Source organism: Anser brachyrhynchus, assembly GCF_964034855.1.
Source record: "Anser brachyrhynchus genome assembly, chromosome: 21".
Lineage (NCBI taxonomy): Eukaryota > Metazoa > Chordata > Aves > Anseriformes > Anatidae > Anser > Anser brachyrhynchus.
This window is the reverse complement of record NC_137714.1, coordinates 2,449,651-2,473,617: the sequence shown is the minus strand read 5'-3', so window position 1 is coordinate 2,473,617 and position 23,967 is coordinate 2,449,651. Positions and strand designations below refer to the sequence as shown.

At 43.8% G+C, this 23,967-nt stretch overlaps 1 protein-coding gene across 1 annotated transcript; it reads right to left on the bottom strand.

The window, feature by feature from the left end:
• Positions 1-8,117: 8,117 nt before the first annotated feature.
• MICOS10 (mitochondrial contact site and cristae organizing system subunit 10) lies at positions 8,118-23,368 on the bottom strand. Its single transcript, XM_080564269.1, has 4 exons — positions 23,251-23,368; positions 12,103-12,150; positions 11,358-11,467; positions 8,118-8,357 (listed from the first exon to the last, which is right to left on the bottom strand). Exons 1-4 carry the CDS (start codon positions 23,315-23,317, stop codon positions 8,349-8,351), a joined length of 234 nt encoding a protein of 77 aa, XP_080420395.1. The 5' UTR covers positions 23,318-23,368; the 3' UTR covers positions 8,118-8,348.
• Positions 23,369-23,967: the final 599 nt, after the last annotated feature.

Below are 23,967 nucleotides of genomic sequence, written 5' to 3'. Positions count from 1 at the left end.
AAGATTTTACGGCTCAGCGAGCAGGGAAGCTGGGGGGGATTTCCTTTAACCCCTCAGGTGGCTGAGGGACAGTGGTGGCAGGTAGAGCGTGAGCAGCACACCCTCACCCAAAGCACGTGGGTACAACAGCATTTCCCTTAACCCCCCTGGGACGCACGCAGTGCATCTGGCTCGATAACGTGGGGAGTTAACGAGAAGCTGGAGGGGCAGGTTCAGCTACGGGGGGGATTTGGACCTGCCACCTCCAGCAGGCCCCAGCTTTAGGATAACAGATCCAAGCTCTGCCCTCTGTGTAGGCGCAGCAGAACGGCGCGAGTTGTAGTGGCATTTTGGCTTTCTGGCTTGAACGGGAAGTCCGACGCACCTGGCCGCGCACAGAAAGGGAGACTTGAGGACGGACCTGACTGGCAGGGCCTGCGCTCAGGAGGAAAGGAGAAGGATTTATCATAGAGCTCATTAGAAAACATCTGGGCTCAGCAAATGACCTGGAATGCGACTCAGCAGCGGGGCGCTCCTCTCTTCCCGAGTCCCGGGAATGTGAGCTCCCGCAGGGTGAGACTCGAGCCAGCTGTTTCCTCTAATCCCATCAGCTTTTCCTTTACAGGGGTCCCAACGCTCGGTGAGCAGGAGAGAACAAGAAAGTCCCGTTCCCTCCCCTCAGTGACTGGGATTAGTGGTTTCTCTGCAGTACCATGCCAACGCATTTTGGGGCCCTGGGGCAGCAGTAAAAAACAAAGTACCCCTCCCATCTCCGAGCAAGTCCAAGTGTGATTAATCGCTTTTCTTTCCACCTTGCCCAATCGTTCCCCTCCCAGGCATTCTAGGCCCCTCCGTCCCTCCCTCCCTCCCTCCCTCACTTCCCCAGCAACTCAGGTCATGCAAAACCCTTCTCCTACCAGGCTCATGTCTGCAGGGACAGTTTCTATCTGGGAAGGCTGGAACGAGGCTGTTGGGCTTCATTTGCAGGTGAACACTCTTCCCTAAATGTTCTGTTTTATTGGTTTTTTTTTCCTTTCCACTTCCAAAATATAATTTTCCTCCAACTCCATTACAAAAGGCTAAATCCACTCTGATAACTGTCATTTTTTGCTGCACAACTTCCCCCCGCCAAAACCCTCTTATTATATTAGTTATTTTCCTTGCAGCGCTGCCTGATGGCCCCGGCCCAGCTCAGGGCCCCATCACAATAGGTGCTTGTATGTGTTTAGAGACAGTTCTGGCACCGAAGCGCCTACAAACTGTCAACCAGCAGTACAAACTTAGAACATACACATGTGTGCAGGGAACATTTTGCACATTACCAAAAGGAAATCAGCACCCGCCTGAAATGGGGTGACTCAGCCCAGAGCAATATTGCGCTGCTGTTGCATAGGAAAAGGCTCGTGTACAAACTCACTGGCCTTTAAGGAAATCACCCAAAATCAGAAGGCTCAAAGTCCTGGTTTCTGCAGTCTTACTACCATGAGAGACAGTCAGCATTTTTTTAAGAGGGTAACAGAGGAAAAAGAATGGGTATACTTATTCACTAACAGATTGAACAACTCTGCTCCCACTCCCCCCACCCTCCAGAAGATAAATGCAAATATAGTCCTTAAGGTGATAACATGATTTTCATATTTTAGAGGGTGTGGTTGTTCCTAACATCACAGAAACATGGGACACTGAGAAATCTGCTTTCATTCCCTCCCTCCCTCCCCTCCTGCCCTGAAGCAGGACCATGATTTCTGAGTATGCGAAGCAGCTAATACTATTGCAGCTGATGAGGAACTGAATGCGGCTTGCCAGGGGACATGGCCAGAAATCTTAGCTTGTCACTGCTTTCTTGAACATGCTGAGCGATCTGTGTTAGCACTGACCAATTTTTCATCATTCTGTTTTTAATTTTTGTAATAGGAACTTCTTCAGTGGCTGCTGCAGTGTAGGACAAGAGTTAATGTTGAAGCCTCAGTTAAATAATTAAAGGCTCATCCTGTGCTCAGAGGAGTCACAGTGACCTTCCCTCTCTGCCAGCCTACCTCTATTTATACCTAATATGGATATAAAATCCACAACTTAGCAGATAGTAAACTAGAGCCTCCCACAAACATGTCACCTACTGGGATGCTCCCAAAGATTTAAGGGAATTATTTCTAAGGCGTGAGATGAACCCACTAAGTTCACTTTCTCTGCTCTGCCTGACGCGGTGCAGGCAGCACGGCTATGCAGAATTTCCCGTGCAGTCATTCCAGTGCACCTCCAGTCCCAGCCCACAAACCCTGTAGCCCCACGCTGCCATCCATCATCCGAAGACGCATTTATTGACATACGAAATACCCCAGCTCTTGACAGATTATCTACAACACCATGTAATCTTCAGAGAGAATGAAACAAAAAATGGGCGCCGTGCCTGGAAAAAGGGGGAAGAAAAGCACACACCATCAGCCATTCCCTCAAACAAAACCAAAGAAGCGAAAACAGGCTGAATGGGAGGAGCTGGGAGAACAAAGCAGTAACGATCAGCATAGAAATAGGTTGTCTTGCATCTGAGAGCCATGCCAGGGACATCTTCAGGGAGTGTATAACAGGGTCCTTGAGCCGAAAAATTTCTGCATTTAGTTCATGTCAGATTAAGCCATGGAACAGAGATCAGGAACAATGCAATCAACCTTCATGGCCTGGGAAGTTGAGGAGAATTTATGGCCAACAAGAAGAGTTTGATCATCTGATCCGAATCCATGTGTGTTACACGGGTCATGAGATTCCCCCGGTTACTCCCAGGTTGAGTGCAGAAACTTGCATTTAAGACATCAAGAGTTACAAAAATTATCCATTCCTCAATATGCTTAGTTGCTTATCGGCTGTAACCCCTAAGCCCTTTGTGATCTCTAGGTATGACCAGCATTTAATGTGCCTGGATGCAGAACCGCACATCTGGTTATAACAAAATCTGCATCGCTGCACTTTGTTTTTTATTTACATATCCCACCTATTTGGTGTCCCACTGAACAGCTATTTTGCACCTGCCACCATTTTTATATTTACCTTCAATAACTAATGAAAATTGCAAATAACACGGGGCAATAAACACATGCTGACTCCCGAGGGAGACCGCGCATCCACACTCCCCACAGCACAATGCTGTGGCAAATCAGACATGGGGCCATCAGGACATGAAAAGATTTTTTTTCCTGTGGCTTTAGTCCACCTTTGAACCTAGAAAGATGCTGCTACAGAGAGAGAACACGTAGCTCATGGCTCTGTTACCTTTCGCCCAAGCCTCTTTTCCCTTCACTCCGATTTTAACTACAGCCCTTCCTCTCTTCTCCCTTACTGCTCAGCGCTATAGCGTATTGTCCCAGGAGTCTGATGACATGGAAGCAGGTGACTGGAATGAATGAAAGGTTGAATAAGAAGGTGCAGAAACACTGCCCTTCTATAGCACACCTTTACGTTGTTTGAAACGCTCACCTGCCGTAGCTCACCTTTACCTTGTTCTTCCAGCATCTTCGAAGAGCTAGCCCACTGTACAGAGCTGAATCTCACCTGAGTGAAGTGGGTCTCAAAGCAATGACCAAGCAGGAAGAGTCTCATCATTTGCATTTTACAGGGGAGAAAACTGAGATGCTGTCTGTCACAACTGGACTCCTAAATCCTCAGGGAATGCAGGGCTCATGGGATTAGTAAGGGGTCTTGGGTTAAGCTGTTAGTCACTACTACTTCAAATGCAGCACCGAGGGGGAGGAAGAACACTCTCTAAAACTTCTAAAAAGAAACACGCTCCGTCATACAACAAGAGATTTATGAACTGAATTTGAACTGATAAGGGCAGGACCTTTTCTAGGAAGGGGCATACACTCCTAACCCAGAGCTGGAATCTTTACAAGCAGTACCAATAAAGACTATAGATGACTATAGTGATTTATTAGTCACCAACAACTTTCTCAGCATCTTTATAAGCAACAGGAGGTGGGTATCCACCAGCATGAGGAATATCCAGCTCTAAACAGCTAGAAGTGCTGTGCAGCTAAGTGCTGACAGCCAGAAGTCACAAGAGAAACAGAGATCCACAGCTGAATTTCCATAAACTACGTTCCCATTTAGTTTCAGCCTCAGTTAAGCATTTCACTGTGGGTGGGCTATAGGCTGGACTTTCAGAGCAGTTAAGACACTGTACACATTGCATACAGCTGCCTACTGGGGCTGGTGTGCCAAAATTCGCACCAGTCCCGTTTACAAAAGCAGGGGTGGGATGGGAGACAGTGAGAAAAAAGTTTGTTTACTTCTTACTGTTAGGATGTGTGTGGTAGGGGGGGAAAAGCAACAAAATCCAGCCAGCCCAGAGGAAAAGGGTCAGCAATACCTCCTATAGAAAGTGGTCTTCCAGGCAGGTCAACGAGCACTTCTTCCCCAGCTCTGCCATGAGCCCCATTTAGCTAAAGTACAAGAGCTGTTGCTCTAGTTAGAAATCACTATGACGACAACCACAGTCTCCTTTAGTCCACTCATGCACCCACTGCTTGCCTTTGCAAACAAGCACCTTCATGCTTTCTTTTGCATTGCTCTGCAAACTCGGAGGGAACCCAATGAAAACATCTGGAAAACCAATTCCTTCTCCTTTGGAGAATCACCCTTGTGAACCCTCTGGAAGAGTTGAGTTATGCCATTTCCATTGCACTTCCACTGCTTAAGCAATATTGTCTCCTTGATCTCCTCCCTCCACCTCTGTTACTTAAGTTTGTATTTAAGGTGGATCTGCTAAGGCAGCGACCATGCTCTGAACTGTGCTTATGGTATACCTAACACAGCAGTGTCCTGCTCGACGAGCAGGGCTCCCATCTGCAGCTGTGACACAAAGAACTGGGAATACATTTCAATATCTTTTCTCTTTACCAGATTTACAACAAAGTCAATACTGAGGACCTCAGTGTTTCGCTTGTGCAATCACTTACTGGAGAGTAAAATTCCTAATTTATCAGATACTTGAGGCAACGTCAGCAAATGGCTACAGAACATACCCTTTCTGGAGTCTCCCAGACTATGAAGTGGGCAGCCTTCCCCTGAAACTCCATGACCTGCCAAGTGAAAAAACAGTCAGAAGGAAAGGCTGATCGAGTCAGTGGCTCAAGACTCAGATCAGAGTCCCAGCTGCATGCCACATTCCCTCCAAGACTTATCGCTAGCCTTGCCTACAGCTTCTCCCATCTTTAAAACAGGTATTATAAGCCTTTTTTTTTTATCTCCCTTAATTCCATCTATTTGGTTTGTAAATTTTCCAGGGCAGAGACTGGTTTTTATTTGAGTGTACAGCACCACATACAGCAAGGTCCTGACCTTGGCTAAGACTCCTAGGCATGATTGAAATACAAAGAAATGACAGTATCTTGATCAAACATGAAGAACTCAGATAAACAATAGAAAAGCAGCTTGATATTTTTTTTCCTGCAGTCTCTGCTTTTCCGTGACTTGTTTATTCATCTCAAAGCCTCAGCAGACATCTAATCAAGCTGTTAAGAGTCAGATTTGTGGCCAGTCAAGCACTTAGGGAGTTGTTAAATGTTCAAAAACATTTCTATTCAGCAAACAGCTACTTTTTTTCTCTCTCTCAAATAAAAATATGGTTTCTTTATTCACTGTACACTGACCATTTTCCTATTGAAATTGCATCAGGGCGATAAAGTAACTTCTCCACTAGAAGGTCTCATTAAGCTTTGGGTAGGAACACCTGACGTTTTTAGGCCTATCTTGTTTGCACTTTTTGGTACCAATCCAAATCACACTACAGTTAGATGAAGCAATGATTTCAGCAGGCTTAAGAAAGAAGGAAAAATGTGATAGTTTCCAGATGAGTGTATTATACTAAATTTAACATGCCTTTTGGTACTTAGAATTTCCACTTTTTCTCCTTCCATTTATGCAATTAGAAATCAAGCAGCAGGAAACTGTTCCTATTCCAACCTCAGCTGGGAACAGTATGGTCTCATTCCCACAGAGAGAAACAGAAGACTTGTCCTCACAAGGAGTTTTGTACAGCTTACACGGACAGGTTCAAAAATAGGTTTTTAACAACACAATCTTAATAAAAGCAAAACAAATACAGGCTGATTACACACTTGTTGTGTAGGTATATATATTTGTCACCACTAACAAGCAGCAGCAGCAAGGCAGCTGTGAAAAACAAAATCATCATCACCCCATTTAATGAAAAAGAACAATGAAAAAAATAAAATTCTGTTTCTTAGAGTAAAATCGTGTCGTTTTTCCACATTCATCCTAGTGAATTTTGTATTAATGAGCAAGCAAATTTGTTCTGGTTATTCTCACTCCACTCACAGAAGACATCCACAGTGTCCCCTCTGAGTGCCAGAGCAAGAACCACTTGTTTGCAGCCCACAGTAGATCAGACTAAAAATTAACTCTGGAAAGTCATGTGTAAACTAGAACAGAGCATGCCAAGGCAGGGACATGCCATTTCCAGGGACAAAAAATGAAAACGACATCCATCATCACAGCCTGAACAACACAACACTTGCTAAAGCTTTTTGTGCAGGTTGACAGTCAACATATTCGGAGGGCTGCTACTTTTGGTTTTCCTGTTTCTTACTCCAGTTGATGCTCTTCTCTCCAGCTGAACCCATTGCTTCCTGGACTGCTAGCACTGCAGCGCGCACACACACAGAACTCAATAAAAACACTTTCCAAACCACAGAGGAGCTATGGCTCCAAAGTACATAGCGCAAATTAAAGACTGGGGCCAGATAAAATGATTCAAAATTGGGAAGAAAGATATCCTGTTTCCAATAAGTTGTTTTGACCTGACTGATGAATGCAGTCCGGCAAGGGAGGAGGTGGAAAAACAAGGACATGCTCAAGCAGTGGTCCTGGATGGTATCATGCTTTGACAGTCTTTAATGTTGTTCTGGCATTAAAGGTATTTTATTTCACAAGTCCCTTGCTCTAGGCTAGCTCTTCAGCTTCTGTTGACTCTGGGCACAGCTCAACATGCTTCTTCGGCATGCACAATCCATATGCAAGTGCCCACGGGATGCGGGGGTGCAGGACTGCTGTAGCACCTGGACCAAATCTCAGTGCCATTGCTCAGTGAAATAAGGAGTTTCTCAAGCTCTCTGAACTCAAAAGTCTGCCCATCAGTCTGCCCCCTTCCCTTTCTGGCACAGTTTAAAAAATAAATATTGTGTAACTTTTCCATTATCTCCCCTTTCTGTAGGAGAACGTGTTGTCACTCTTTCAGTTGCCTGCACTCACCATGCAGCAGAACAGGCTTTCAAGAGAGGAAAGCTCCTTATCAACCTATCCTATTTCCCTTCTGTCATGGGAGATGCCTATTTACATCTTGTGCCACATGGGCAGTACATACCAGACATGGGAAGAAAAAAAATAAGTCCCTAAGAGCCATCTCAGTTGCTAGAAAACCATGCTACGTAAAACGGTGAAGACCTCTTGAATCAGAAGAAGAGCAGGCTACATGCTAACAAATATTTACAAGGGCTGGGGTAAATGTAAAACAGAAAGGCAGCACTTGGACCAGTAACTTGCCAAGGCAATAAAGAGCTTTAAATATTTGTGACCCATTCCCAGACACTGGAATCAAAACGTTCTCCCACAGAAGAAGGGTGAAAAAACAATCAACCTGAAACACAAGCTCTGAGCCAGCTGCCATGTGCATCTGTTTAATTCACCTACTATACGAGGGAAGTTTCAAACTTGATTCTCTCCAAGACTCAAAGCTACAAGAGACAACAGTGGCTAACTAAGTCTGCCACAAGGTTGGGATTTGCCCTTTTCTATCCTGCCTTTCTGGAGAGGACAAAATTCCCATTTTAAAGGGCAACTGTACAAACAGGACATAAGAGTATTTATATTCCTCTCCAAACACCGGCACAAGCAGCAGGGGTTGAGTGGGTGATTTATGAGGTGGGAATGCTTCTTTGAACTGTATGTTAGATGGGGGCTGCCTTTCAAGAGTGGAGAGCAACATACAACGGCTGTCTTTTCTGAAGAGCTCTGAGAGGGGCTTTACCCAGGTGGTCACAGCTGCTAGGTACTCAAATAGAAGTCCTCTCCTTCCATTCTCTCTCTCCCTCTCACTCACATACAAAGTCAACACACCAGAGAAGGCAGTTTTTGTTTTATTTATTTCCCAGAAGAGCTCTTCCTTGAACTTTCCAGACATACAATACAAAACAAGGAACAGAACGTTGTTTTGTGTATGGAAACAGTTTGTTGGAGTATAAAGAGTTACTGGTGATCGTTACTGAAGAATGTTGGCTTATTCCAGGGGCACTTCAGTATTCCTGAGGAATAATCATTGATTTCTCCTTCCTTCCCACTGGGATAGTCTTAGCCATTAGTCACTGTTCCTGTAAAGCAAGAAGGCTTATATTATTAAAAAGCCATTTGGGTTCCTCACATGGAAGGCGCTGCACAATGTAAAGCAAGCCACTCAGCTTTGTAACCTTTCCAGAAGGCAGCCTAACATTTTCATCCTTCACTAGACTGAGAAGTTTAATATGGGGAAGTTAGGTAGTTATTTTCATATCAGAAACATGCCGTGTTTTCATGCATATAAGCCTCCGTTCTGGTCAACTTGGTATTTCAAAAAAAAAAACCGTTCAAGTTAACTATTCACAGATTGAATAGAATACAGAAATCAAAGCCACAAAGGGCAGGAGGAAAGGTTCCAACTGCTGAACCTCTGGTACTGTTGTACATCAATATAATCAACATTGTTATCAAAGTATAATTTTTTTGTGGTAAATAATACAGGTCAAATACCTGAAAAGTATGATACTTGGCATTTTGCAAAGATACCTAAGTCATGTAATTCTTGGCTATCCGGTTTTAAGCCTTGGAATAACTGCTAGATGTTGATTTTAACTTCATCTGAAGTCCCGGTGAAATCCATTCGATCAAATGACTTAAAGCCCTCAGAATCTTATGACCCCAAATTAGAATTTTACTGCATTTTAAGTAGTCTTGGTCTAGATGACCGGCTCTTGTATTCGTTTCACGATCATTTTACTAATCCAAAGGACAAGCAGCGAGATGATCCAAGTAACAGCTAAAAGGGGTGCAAAGTCACTTTGTAATCTCCTGATTATTTGATATCATGAGGGTCCTTCATCCTCTCTCATTCTCACTTGGGACTCACAACTGACAACTTGAAGAATCAAGAATCCAAACTGGATAAAGCCCCATGTAACCTGGTCTAACCTCACAGCTGACCCTGTTTGAAGTTAGATTAGATGACCACCTGAAGTCCCTTCCAACTTGAGTTATCCTGTGATCCCATGAATGTGGCAGGTTCAGAAAACTACAAATCATTTCATTCAAGCTGATCCATGTTACACTTCTCTCTCTCTTAATAAAGCTGATTTTCTTGCAGAATCTCACATTTTGAGAAGTTAACATTTGAACAAAAACTCAGTTTGGAAAGGAAGTCCTATAGACTTCAGTTACAACAGTATTTTCTAGGAAAAAACAGACGAGTGATAACGCAACAATATTTTCCATGCTCCTAACCAACAGAAATGAAATAATTTTGTTATAACAACCCTGGAGCCATTATATGTGACATGACACTTTGGAGAGAATTAATGACATTAACCATTAGATGGCTTCATCTGCATCTTCCCTCTCTCAGCATGCTCAGCCTCTGTGTGCCAGAGAAAGCTAGTGGAGACTGCGTGCTGGAAACTATCTGTCTAGTCTTGTGCCATGCAGGCAGCTGTGCTTCTTCTGTGAAATGTCCTGTCCTTTCAATTACCTCATGCTCCAAAGGACCACCCTCGCTCCAGAGCACAGATTAGTCCTTAATCCAAACAAAACCCCTTACTAGGCTGACCTGAAAGTCAGTTTTCTGTTACTCAACATCCTAAGCAACAAGCATCTTTGAATGAACAATACTTTCTCAGAATATGTGAACAGGGCATTCTCCCTTCACATGAAGCCACAGACATTTCACTCCAGTTTCTTTCTGGGGACATAAATTGGAGCAATACCCTCTGGATGGCATGCAAAGCTAATGCATTTCTGACATTAACATATCTGGCCAGGAGAGTTATACACAGACTTCTGATTCTGGAACACCACTGGGCCGTAGCTGGCAATGATGTATCAGTTGGATCTAAGCCACGGTTGCTCTATTTCACCATCCAAAGTATTTTATTCTGAAGCAGTCAAGTAGTTGTTCAAGAATCTTTCAAGAATCTTGTTCTTGGATTTTTTTTTATTTTTATTTTTTTTTTTACAGGCAGCTGGAGATAATCACAAATAGGTTCGTCTATAAGGTTCCAGAAGGCTGGCAAAAGCTCATCTGCCAAGTAAATCTGCGGAGGACTGGACTCAACTTTCACCTCTAGATGTGTCAGGAAAAAGCCTAAAATACTTTCAGGCCTTCTTCATTAAGCAGAAAAGTGACACAACATCAACTTGTGCATTCTGTTTACTTGTCATGAAAAGCTCCTAGCAGAATATCTTACCTCGGTACTTTCTGAAGCGCTCAACTACAATTGTCCTGGTGGGTGCCTCTACACTGATGTCACTGCAGTGCTTTTAGCAGTATATGGTTTTGCAAATCCAAAATATTGCTCCCTCCCTTATTTATTTATTTTTAAAAGACCCCACAACAATAAATTACAACAAGAACAGTCCCAACTGCTACATGTGAAGAAATAAAAAGAATATTAATGAAGTCAGTTTCTGGACTTAGTGTATCATGAGTGCATTGTCAGTAGCTTGAGAGTAAACAAATGGTTCCTACTAATTAATCTAGTTTTAAAATATTATTATTAATCTGTTTTAAAATATTCAAAATATTTTAGCTCCGTGTGCTCAGTGGTAACAATGAAGTCATTTAAATTATCTTCAAAACTATTTGTGTACATTGTCTTCAGAATAATTATTACATTATGATCCAGCAAAACAAGCCACAAGAACTTCCAAATAATTGTTTTCATGCTGCAAAAGATCAAAGATCTGCTTCCACAGGCAGATCTACTTGACATGACTTCCACTTTCTTCCTAGCTGATCTCTTTCAAAGCTTGAAGACAGAATCTGACTGTCAGTTTGGTTTTTCAGCTTTTCTAACATCTATTTTTATTACATATGTTCTCACATTGTGGGAAAACCTACCTGCAGGATCTGCTAAACTAATTTTATCTGTCCAGTCTAATAAATTTACTGTTAACATGCCAGATATTAAGAATTTCTAATGAGCAAGGGAACCACCCCTGCTGTAGCAGCACAAGTTTCTTCTAACAAGTAAGACAAGTAGACATTTAAATGGTGTCTAGGTATACCATTTAATGATAACTCAAAACATACTTACGGATTAATAATAACCGGTACCCATACTTGCCTTTACAAATTTACCATGGAGAAGATATGGAGACTGGAAGTCGTGTTGACAATTGGAATAAGCCATTCCTAACCCCATCCCTGACCCAAACGCAATAGGCCATGTCTTTCCTGTGGGGAAGGCAAGCAGAGAGGAAAAGGTAAAAATCAAGAAAAGCATTATTTCACATGACAATGACAGCCTTGTTAAATAAACACCAAGAAAGAATATATTACTGGAAGATGCACATTAGGCATTTTCAGTTCTATGAGAGTCCAAAAATCTGCTAAAAAAAGACCATTTCAGAAGAAGAACAGAAGTAAGACATCATATTTAGAATTTAATGGAGAGCGAATGCTGAATTCAAAATATTACTGAAAATTATTCTGTTAGCAAAGCATAACTAAAAAAGAACTTAAAACTGTTTTAAAACCCTGGCAAGACTGGCATAAACTGATGTCTAGACACATGGCTCCAGTAATTTGGCACAGCGTTTCCTGCAGTTCCAAAAGTTGACTGAGCACAGTAGGAGTTTAGAGAGATGTCACATATAACAACCCTGTTACCTAACAGTTAAAACCTTAGGTAACTCCATTTCAACTGAAAAAAAACAAAAAAACCCAAAAAAAACCATGATCAATAGTGAGAGTTGGTTTAACACACTGATTAAGTTTTACATGCCTCCAAAATTTCTTGGTTTTAAACTGCAGCCATAGTAGACAAAAGTTAGGAAACCAAAAAGTCAAGATTTCCGAAATACACTTACTTTTGAAGAAGATGACTGAGAAAACAATTCCTAATCCGAATCCAGCACCTGTAAGAATAAATTCAGCGAGTGACAACTAAGATAATGCAAAGAAATGAAAAATGATTTAGTTCGTTACAGTAACTCTTTGTTCCAACTAAGGAATACCAGACTACATGTTATGTCAATACACCAAACAAAAATGTTCTTTAATGCAATTCTGAAACAAAGAATTCTTACTTTCATCAATAATTGAAAGCAGCTATTCTTACTTTCTTCAATAATTGCAAGCAGCTAATTCAAATTAGAATCCCAACATATACAAGAACTTCATTATCAGAAAGGGTTGGGAAACAAACCAGACTCTCATCCCAGGGAAAGTTACTGAATTTCTGTCACCATCCACAACGTGGAATTAAGATTTATTTAGCTCATTGTCAGTAAATGAGAAACACCGAAATGAAAACTTAGTGTCCTTGAGCTTCAGATTTTGCAGATTAATATCTTATTGTATTGCGTTTATCTCACTACTTTAACTACTTCAGTGTGTGTCCTGAGGGCAGCAAAACTTTGATGCTTTGTGTTACTCTATACCTTGCAAAAGAAAGCTCCGGGCTGCTTATCTTTCACATCCACAACATTCATTATGGAGCGTATTTAAACACATTAGGAACGAATGACTTTCACATCCTTATACTATATATAGAAATAACTGCAGCAGTTGAAAAAAACGTATCCAGCACCATTAAAAAATTCAGCTGGCATATTTAAAAATAATTTTTGCTTTCCTTGGAAGGTGTGCAATGATTTTTTTTTTTTGCAAGAACTCAGGCAAGTCTGCAAAATTCCTCTCAAAACCCAATAAATGTAAGAGCAAAAAGTCTGAGTTCAGTGGCTAAATTCGACCCTTAATTATATCCACTAAAGACAAGAATTTTAGATAAGATGCAGAAGTAAAGAAGTTTAAAAAAAAAACCCAATCAGCCACGCATATGCTCATTGAAAAAATACCTAATGGTTTCAGGTTTATTTTGCAGCAAACTAATCCTGCCAGGGTGAGGCTTTCTCTGCTTTTAATACAAGAAATCTAACTTAAGTATTGCTACTTATATTAATGAGAAAACATTCTTTTTTTCTTTAAATAGTCCTAAAAGCATGTGATCCTTAGTAATTCATTCAACAGGAGCTTAAATAAGTGGGTTGAGTCCAGAACAATGCTAAAGAATCCTATACCATCTTGATCCATATGAATAAAGTTTTTTTGTTGTTTTTCAAGTTTCCTTTTGCTCCTGAAACTTTTCCTTGCAAAAAGTATACTAATAGTCATTCCTACTGAGGCACAGATTATTAAAACAATACTTTAGCAATGCACTACCTAGGAAATTAACAAAGCACCCCATGCTTTTCGTTGATTAAAAACCCTTAACTATTAGAAGTAATGACTATAGGAATAAACCCTCCTACAAACTCTTGCATTAGGGCCTCACTACCATATTTACTGAGTTGGAAATCAGAGTTGCTTTTGAAAACTCTTCATTTTACTACACATTTTCATTAGCTCCAACTGCAATAGAGGTAACTACTTTACCAGGTCATTACAGCTCTGGAGCAGGCTTACAAAACATGCGATTGCAGGGGAGAACTCTGCCTGCGTGCCAAGTGGTCCTGACAGAACTCCCCCAGACTTTGTAGAAACCGAGCATTTCACAGAAGGTCAGGTTTTCCCTCGAATCATTTGCACAGCTCAACTCAGGGCAAGCCTCAGCTCTTCAGATGTCTGGTCAGAGCTTCATGCTTTTTCAGCAATTCAGACAGCAAGAGATACAACACTTGGAGAACCTTGTATAAACAGCTAACTGCTCATGCTGAATCGCTGACCAGCATTTACACTCAACTGGAAGAGACATCGTGCATTACGAGGAGCAGCAGTTCATCTGTGCTAATTCCTCCACTCCCCCTCCCCAGGCAGAGCCTTCCTTCTGTACCTTTGCTAGAAGACAGCTGGTGCTGGCTCTAGCAGAATGTTTATGCTATTAAGGATAATTACTATCTTCGAGAATTCATCCAACAGACAACTGTTTGGCCCTCTGACCTGCCTCCCCCCGACAGTCTTTTCCTACCATAGGTAGCTATGCTGACTTTTTGATTCGGGCTGTTGCACTGTAGGGCTGAATATCACTTTCTGGTGGTAATTACTTTCCGCTCAGACTGCACCAGGCATTGTTCGAACTGTCTGGTTCAGACGGTCCTGCACTTCCAGACAGAGAGCAGATCTCCTCTGTCAATTTGAACAGTTGAGCTAATCAATGAGAAACGATTTACAAGATGACAAATTCTGCATCATCTCAATGCAGAGCCCAAGCAGTTTCTAACGTCATCACATATTCCAGTCGCTATTACCAGTCAAACGCACATTCTTCTTACCAGTGTGGGTAAACTGGTTAGTCTCTTGTCTTAAAAAAAAAAAAGAAAGAAAAAAACCTGCACTGCAGAAGCAGCTGTAGTTAATACAGTTTCTTTCCATCTGTATCTTGTATTTGCTTCACCTCCTTTAGATGTGAGAATTACACCTCCCATTTGTAATGGCTCTACACAGAGGCAGCAGCGCTGCTTCCTGTTGGCCATCACAGAAGATACAGGATGCACATAAAGGTGAAAAATGTGTAACTTCTGCCAACTGCAAATCAACACAAGCCTAAAATAAAAGCCAGGTGTCTTCCCCACACTTACATCCAGCACCGCTGTTGAGCAGACAGTCCACTATGCCTAACTCGCTAGGACAGAAAGGTGCGTTCTTCCGAGGAAAGCTTTTTTCTGAAGTAGCAGTAAGCCAGGCTCTGCAGAAGAGATTCCTCTTTTTCATGAAAATGCAAAGCCTCTGTTTTGGATGCTATCCCTCCACCCTACTGCAGAAGGAACGGGAGTACAGTGGCTGAAGATTTCAAAAAGATGATGGCAAGTTAGCCAGGGCCTTGCTTTAGGTAACGAAAACATCACAAAGAAATAAGCAAGGAGGTCTAACAGCTGATGTTCTTTTGTTTGTTCATTTTCTGCACAACAAGGAAACTTGAGAAAAAGCCAAAAAGAGAAGTACATTCGTGTGCTTGATCCCAAAGGCAGGTTCATTCGTTTTTTTGCCTAGGAGCAGGCAACAATCTACGCTGGACACTGCAGCAAGGAGTGCCCAGGCCTGCCTCATGGTGTAGCCCATGCTGACGTAACATTTGCTCTTTTCTTGGTAAGTTTAAACCCTGGTTTTCAGTTAAAACCAGAAGCTCGAGCTACACTTCAGTTCTTAGCCCACCTGGTTACGAATCTATTTCTGTGGGCAGTCTGTCACTCATCTTCATCCCGCTAGAAAGTATTTGTGGTTATGCGGTCATTTCCTGTGTCTCCAAGACCAAGGGGAGCTGAACCGTCTTTCCTTGGAAGCGAAGTAATGCGTTTCACTTTAATTCTGTATAAAGTTACACCAGAGATAAACAATGGCAGAGCTGCTGATGAGTTTTACAGGTTTGAGTTCTCACATGCTCAATTTCCTTTTAAAGAGGCAACATGTTGCTTCAAAGAGCCTCCCACCTGACCAGGGGACACTCAGTCTGCAGCTGTTTCTGCTAAAGATCAGCACCTCTAGGCCAGGCTTTAACTTCATAACAATAAAACATGAAAGGTTTACCTTACAATAAAAACAAATGAACATGGAAAAGCTAAGGGCTTGAGCCACACTGGGCACATTTTACCTCCCTTTCTTGCATGACAGACTCTTTGGAGGAAAAGGCCACAGGAAAGGGTACAACACATTTTTCACCTCCTCTGACAGCTTAAAATGTTTAACTAGGAAAACAGCCTCTTCTACTCCACATCTATCAATTCAGTTTAAACTCATTTACAGTCAGAGTCAACAGGGGACAGGCCAGGTCTGCTGACATCTTACTCCCACTCCCCGGCCATACGTAGTGGTGCAGCCACGTGGAATTGGCATTAGGCAGAAAGCCTGGTCTCAGAAAATTCTCATTCTACTTTTTTGGCTCGTACACCTTCCAAGAACAACAGCACGGTACCTCCAATCAATCTAACACACAGAGGAGCACGTGCCATATACCCAACAGGACATCATAAAAGTGTCTCGTCAAGAAACACAGATCTTCCAGATAGACTCCTGTCCCTGAAGAACATCTGGGAAAAGCTATTCCTATAAATTTAATCAGCAGCCCCTCCGGCAGTAACACGACACGATTCTTTCCTGGGCTACCCACTAGCTCCGGGCCGAAGCAGCTATTAAGACTGCCACACCTAGATATACTTCTCTTCAATACCTTCAACCTTCAGACAGAAAGATTGAAATGTTTGTTGACATCTGGCAGTTGCTGTTACTATAGCAGCTGGAAGATTTTTTTTTTATTACTTAGTAGTTTCCTTTTCGTCATCAGATGGTTTTCTCTCCCGTTCCTTACTCACCAACACAGAACACAGAGCTTCGGCCTCCTCTCCTTCATGTTGTTATTTTACAGTTAAAAGAGCTAAGTGATTAAAATAAAAGGAAGAAGCAACTGCTGGAAGATGGCTTCTTGCTCTAACAAAGTAACAACCGCTCTGCATAGACTAGGCTCTCTGAAAACTGTCAAGACCTTGTCTGAACAGAGAAGACTCCTCAACTAGAAGGCTTCTGGTAGGATCAAGAAAATCTCTGGAGCTCTGTTTGTCTCCCTCTGGGGACAATGACAGCAACAGCTTTGAGGCTTAACAAGCAGATCTCACCTGCAGGCCTGAGCATCAGCGCTGTACAGCACTAGAATTTGCTTTAAATAAATACTCATGAAAAATCAAGGTATTCAAAACAGACAACCCTCCAAGTATCCCTTCCTTCCTGTTGTAGGGTGTCACATCCTGCCCCTCTCACTCTCCAAAACAATGCTTTGACAAGATACAAAGATAACTGTTGTACAAAAACGGTGTGGAGTCTTCTCCATACACCAGGGCCTTCACAGGGCAGCACTTAGCACTAGTTAGAAATCTGAGACCACGCAACCACTTCTTTACCAAGAGAATTAATTTTAAGCAGACTGTTAGCTAGGTCTTTCGTGGCAGGAGTCAGATTTTCTCCAAACACCAACCTCCAAGCTTTCGTTCTCATCTCCCCCGTCGTGCGGACTGTTTACATAGCAGACAGAAAAACGAGCAAGGACGCTGGAAGAAAACATAGTGAAACTAAATACCGAGTACTTGAGGAAGAGGCAGGAAAACGTGTGTTTGGTTTTCTTGTAGCATTTGACTGTAGTAACCCCGAATTCTTGGAACGACAGAATAAAAATACCCCACTACCTGTGCAATACAAAAACCCAACATGCTTTCAGGGGCCACTTCCACCCTTCAGCGCTCCTGCAGCTCAACCGCTGCCCAAATGCAAGCCTTCGATAAACAGCAGCGCTTCTGCACATGGATGCGGGAAGCATCACGTTTAGCCCACGATCTCCTAAGCAGTTACAGCCACGCGGTTTCACAGCCAGACCAGAAACTCTTCATCCCCACGCTGGTGAATGAGCTGGTGAGACAAGAGGGCATACACCTTTCCTCCCTCCCTCTTTTAAAAGAATAAGGGGAACAGAGTGGAAGCAGATCTTTGAATAATTCGGCCAGCACAACGAAGGATCTCGTTAACACTGCAGCAAGCTTTTAGACACAATCAGGGTTGTACTCTCTTTTGAAGCACGTAGGTAAGAAATCAGGAGAATACTCCTAACACGGGCAATAAAACCCCAGCAGAACACCCTACCTTGTCTTACTACACCACAAGTGAAAACAGTAACACTGCTAGAACAGGAAGTTTTACCCAACACTTCTACACTTGAGGCTTTGGCAAGCCTAACAATCGGGCTTCTTCACACCCATCCAATGTTGGCTGACCATTACCGATGTCTACTGGCGCAGCTAAGAAACGGGGACAATTCAGAGCAAGAAGTGCTGTGATGGCATCTCACTAGCAGAAGTGCTACAGAAAGAAGCCTGTGTTATTCTCAAATCTTTATCAGTTTATTTTCATCGAGGATGTGCCAGCAGCCCTTATTTAGGCAGAACTCAGCGTGACACAAAGAACAAGGAGTTGTTCCATGTCTTGTGGAGCAAACAAGTGGCTCGGGACACCACCTGGCTGCTGTCCCCTCTCGTTGGGCAGCGTTATCGCATGTCATCCGCCAAGGGTGGCCCAGCTGGCATCTTACCAGCGTGCTAACGTGGAGGACGAGGAAGTCGGTGCGCTTTGAACTCACTTCCAGCAGGGGAGAAGTGATGTAGACAGGGGCTTCAGATGGCTGCAGTATGACACGAATGTCACAGCTCTTCCTTTGGGTTTCCTTGCACTCCAGCAGCACTACGGGAACCAGCTGGAGCGAGGCACAAGCAGGGCTTCCCCCGGTGCCGCTCCCGGACACCAGGCGGGATGAACGGCAGGACGCAGTCCAGCTATGGGAACAGAGACCAAGATTCCTGAAGACATTTCTGTCGCATTTCTTCTTCTTCCAGGAGAAAATTATAGCCCCTTACTTTGTCGGCAGGCTCTCCATTCAATTCTGCTAACAGAACAAGCGGATAACCCTGTTCTCAGAGTGCTATTTATGCACCTCTTCCAAACAAGACCTTTTTCATCGCCTCTCCACACAGCCTGAGCCACGCGCAGCCAGCATTTATACTAATTGGTTTGCCACAAGATACAACGAGAAGAACTGGACCGTCTTCTATACAAAGGAAAATAACTTGGGGGTTAGAAACAAAGGCCACATAATAACGCAGTTGCGTACTCGTGTAATATTCGTGTTCTCCAGCATTAAAAAACAAAATCCCAAACGCAGAGCATGTCTTTTGTCCTGGGAGCTAAGGCTGGATGGTTATGTTAGGATCGCCAAGCGAAAAAAGACTTCAAAACAGGAATTTCAGGATTTTTGTATATTTAGAGAAAGTCTAATCCAGTTTTCAGAAAGTATAATCAAATTTTATCATTATATAGACTGACTTTATCCTATTCATAACCATGTGAAGGATTATTTAAAAATACTGACATTGCAATCCATACAATGATTCCTTCTGAAGAATTCAATCTGTGGAATGACACAAACAATACAATTTCACCCCTGCCATTAATAGAAACAGCTATTCAAGCAGGCAAGATGATACAAGCCAGAAGAAATTGTGGAACAGTTACTGCAGAATTGAAAGTGCCTTTTTCTCTTAAAAAAAAAATAAGAATCCTATTAAATGGGAATTAGAAGCATTTTATTTTCAGATGTCAAAACAGAGGATTAGAGGAAAATGAACGTTACTACACAGGGTTATTTACAAGCTTCCAGGCTGAATTTTGGTCAAATACAGACATATATCAAAACATTTGTCTCCTGCAGAAAATGAACTTCAGCACAGCAACTGGACAAACAAATGCAGAAGCAAACGGCATTCCTTGATGACCTCTCAGTAACAGGTAAATTACAATGTTTGAACCATGTAAAACTACAATGGTTACAAAACAAAACAAGACACACAGGTACGCACAAATTCCCCCTCCCCTTACACACACATACTCTTCACTCTGGAAACAGCGTGTTATAGTTATTTGCCCAAAATTATAGCCTCACAGAAAAAAAACAACTCTGCCAGTCTTTCAGGAGTTACTGTCTTTCCAAATAAAGAGGCATGCGTTATTGCTCAGTTAGAAAAACAAACAGACCAAGCAAAAACAGAATACCAAAGAAAACAACAAAACCAACAGCACAAACCAAAAACCACCAAGAAGCTTTAAACAGAGCTTGAAGTTAGTAGGACGGAAGAAGTCCACAATACTATTTACTTCCGAATCCTTTCTCTGTGGGGCTTTACTGATAACAAGAGTAAGGAAGAATCAGTCATGACACCGAAGTGGATGCAGGAGTTTATAAAGCTTTGCATGCTGAGAACAAAAAGAAAGCCAGTGGAGTTTGATTCTCCTTCTCCACATGTGAAACGTTTCTGACGGGAAAGAAAAATCAGTTATCACAGAGAAAGATGGGATGGAAGTTATTTCAGTGAGGGCACAGGTGAATGAGTCTGGAGACCTGCGCAAAGCCAAAGGCAGCAGGATCCGGTCAGCCCATCAGAGAACCACTTGGTCAGCCAAGAAAGCACAAGCCAGGCCCCTAGGCACAAAACACTGTGGTTACAGCTAGATTTAGAAAGGGAAGAAAAATACCTACACTTATACTCATCATTAGCAAAACAAATAAATAAACTATGTCAGGCCCGTTAAAAAAAAAAAAAAAGGTGAACACAAACTCCCTTTAACCATGTTTGGACACTTTCTGCGGGCTACAGAGGTGTACCGTATCTAGCTCTGAAATGAAATACTGTCTTAACAAGACATGACAACATCTTCTGTTTTCACCAGGAGAAAGACAGACATTTAATACTGGATTACAAGACGCACACGGGTAGTGACCAAGAGGTCAAAAATATAATATTGGATTTCAAAAGATACCACTTAAGATAAATAATTATTTTGGACGTTTTAATGGCAGGGGATGCCCAACTAAAACAGTATGGTGTAAATACAAATGACATAGCCAAATGCATCCAAACTTGCTTAAGCAACTGTAGTAGAAAGCCTGACAGCCTAACACAAGCTAGGACAGGCTGTGTGCCCCCCAGCTATTATTTAAAAACATACTATTGCTGATAAAGTCATAGTGAGAGCTGCTACCTCCCCTTCTCACTCCCCTCTGTTCCCCAAATCCCTTCATCCTGCAACTTCATTTGGAAGGGTTTTGTCTCTACAGTTCTCACAGACAACAGAAAACTGTCATGCACGCAAGGCTTCAAAAATTCAGCACCTTCCTTTAGTGACGGTGCCTGAAATAAGACAACGCAGGGCTAATTGTGATGTTTGCTCTTCCCCCAAACTTTGGCTAGGAAGACATTTCTTGCAACAGCACTCAGGAAAGATGTAATGGAACGGACAGGAAGGAAGCTGCGGCCACCAAAAGGAAAAGGCCAACAAAGAAGCAAGGATTTGGTGAACTTCTATATTCCATGCAATTCATAAAGTTCTCAAGAGAAGAAGTTTCTTCTCCTTCTTTCCACTATAACACCCCCCTGCATAGTTTATTGGAGATTCCAACACGTTCAGAAGTAATACTACAAAAACTACCACCAAAACCATGCAAATTTTTGAACTCCTTGCAGAGAAAACAATCCTTTGCACTGAGATCATCTGAGACAGCCTGCACGCTCAGTAGTCTGCTAACAGTTTGCCCAGCTAGGCCACCAAGTCCTGTCGCACTGAAAGGCCACCATCACCCTCAGTCAGTGCCTACAGGCACCTTCCAGGCTGCTACAATTTGCATCCTCGCAGAGAGTCCGGATGTCGTCAATGCCATGGAGAAGGTTGCTTTAGTTACGAGATTAATTGTAAAAGCACACAAATCAGAATAAAAACATTGCAAGCGAGGAGAAACACAAGTCCAAGGCCATTGTGCTGCATCTAGTGCTAAAGACAAAAATCAGGCAGGCCACGTGCCCTTTTTGGGCAATCTACCGAAAAATGAATTTTACTCAGGTCTCTACTCAATGCCATCGTGCAGCTAACGGTGGGAATCCTTGGACTAGAGCACTAGTGCAGAAAGCCTGCACGCATTTTCTTTCCTCCATCACTGCTTTAGGATGGAAGAAAACCCCAAGTGACAACAAACGCCTTGGTGATGAGAAACGCCGCATCATAATCCAGTCTGAACCCACTTCTTTCAGCCTCCCTGAGAGGCTTCCCATGTACAGGAATCCTACATGTACATGTACAGCTGCAGCACAGCACAAGTTCTTGTTTATAATTTGGCATACTTAATATTTTATGATAAAGCAACCAATGCTATGGAAACATAAACATATCTGGATATGTTTGTCAGACAAACCTGAATAGAATTTCATAAGACAAAACATTGCTCCGGAACACTTGACACTTTTCAAAGCTCTGTTATAAACAATGGAAGTTTCAGTTTACACAAAATTATTAAACATCTTTTCTAATGGAAAAGTATTAGGCAACTAAAACCCAGAGTTCCTCATCAGCTTTCAAGCATAAGGCCACTACAGCAACAAATAATAAACATTCACATTTCTCAGCCATTGTTTATCCTTCGAAAAAAGGCTTCTGCACCATCAAGGTACTCACACCTTTTATACCAGGTGCTTTGCTTCTCACTCCATATATTGTACTTGAAGATTTGCTTAGGGACACTCATTTCACAAAGCCGCAACCTCGCTCCAGTTACTCTGCCAGCCCATCACGTGGAGAGCACTGAACCACACACACACAACTCCGATCACTCACAAAACTCCCAGATCAAAGTCAAAACTTACAAACGGTTTGCTGCACACACGAAGCACTTTAAGTACAAATACACACCGAATAAAATCAACAGAGCTGTCTTTGCAATTAAAGAAAAGGCACAACTGGCTGCAGAGCTGGGATACCGGGCAGGAAGCTTCTCAATGTCAAAGCGTGCACACTGTACTACGTAACACGTGCCAAAGCTCTCAGCTAGTCACGCTGAGTATTGCTTTTAATAAACACAGCCCACCTCGCACACCAAGGGAGGGGAACAGCTCTGCACAAACGGCTTTCGAAAGCCAAGTCGCTGTCACAGAGCCAGACGAGATTGTGGCAGGGAAGAACCCGGCGATACTGAGTGAGGCCCATCCGCTCCGGGCAGGAGGCATCACCCCTTCGGCTGCGGTGCTCGGCACAGACCGGGATTCCTCCCACACACCGCTCACCTTCACCACACGGAGCGAGCAGAGCCCAGCCCCGACCCCCCGCCGCCTCCCCGCGGGTCAGACGGGGCCAGCCCGGGGACAGGAGCCCAGGGGGGCCGGGGGAGCCGTGCCCGCCGCCAAGGTCACCTTGCCGGCCACCGGGCCGCGGACCTTCCCCCAGGCGCCTCGCGGGCCCGGAGCGCGGCGAAGCCGCCGCCGAGGCCTAGGCCAGGCCCGGGAGCGCCGGGGGGGCTCCGGCCCCGGCAGGGCCCTCCGGCACCCAGCACGGCCGCGCCGAGGGACCTGCCGAGAGCCGGCCCCCGCAGGCTCCGGGCCGTCCGGAGGGCCGCCGCCGCTCCTCCCCGGGCCCTCCCCCTGCGGCCGGCCGCTCCCCGCCCGTACCCAGCTTGACGGCGGAGTCCGCCAGGCACCGGTCCCACTTCCTGCCCAGCTCGCCCTCCGACGCCATCTTGGCCGTCCCCTCCCACCTCAGGCCTCGCCTCCTCCTCCTCCTCCTCAGAACGCCTCTCGCGAGATCTGCCGCCGCAGGCAAAGGGCGGCCAGGCAAACATCGCGAGATTTCGCCCGCCCCGCCCGTTACCGTGGTTACCGACGGCAGGGCCCCGCCTACCGAGGCCGCCCCGGCCCGCAGGGCCCCGCCCCGCAGCCCCGGGCCCCGTCCCCTCAGGGGGGTTTGTTCCTTTACCCACCTGGGCCCTAAGTGTGAAAAGAACAGCAGAGTAACACCAGAAATTGAAATGATTTCACAGAATCACAGCATCATCTAGGTTGGAAGAGACCTCCAAGATCACCCAGTCCAACCTCTGACCTAACACTACCAAGTCCTCCACTAAACCACATCACCAAGCTCTACATCTAAACGTCTTTTAAAGACCTCCAGGGACGGTGACTCCACCACCTCCCTGGGCAGCCCATCCCAACGCCTCACAACCCTTTTGGTAAAGAAGTTCTTCCTAACATCCAACCTAAACCTCCCCTGGTGCAACTTTTAGCCCATTCCCCCTCGTCCTGATGCGAAATATCAGGGTAAGGAGTGGGAGTATGTATTAGTATAATATTAGTATAATCGAGTAGGGAGGGCAAATTATGGATTTAAAC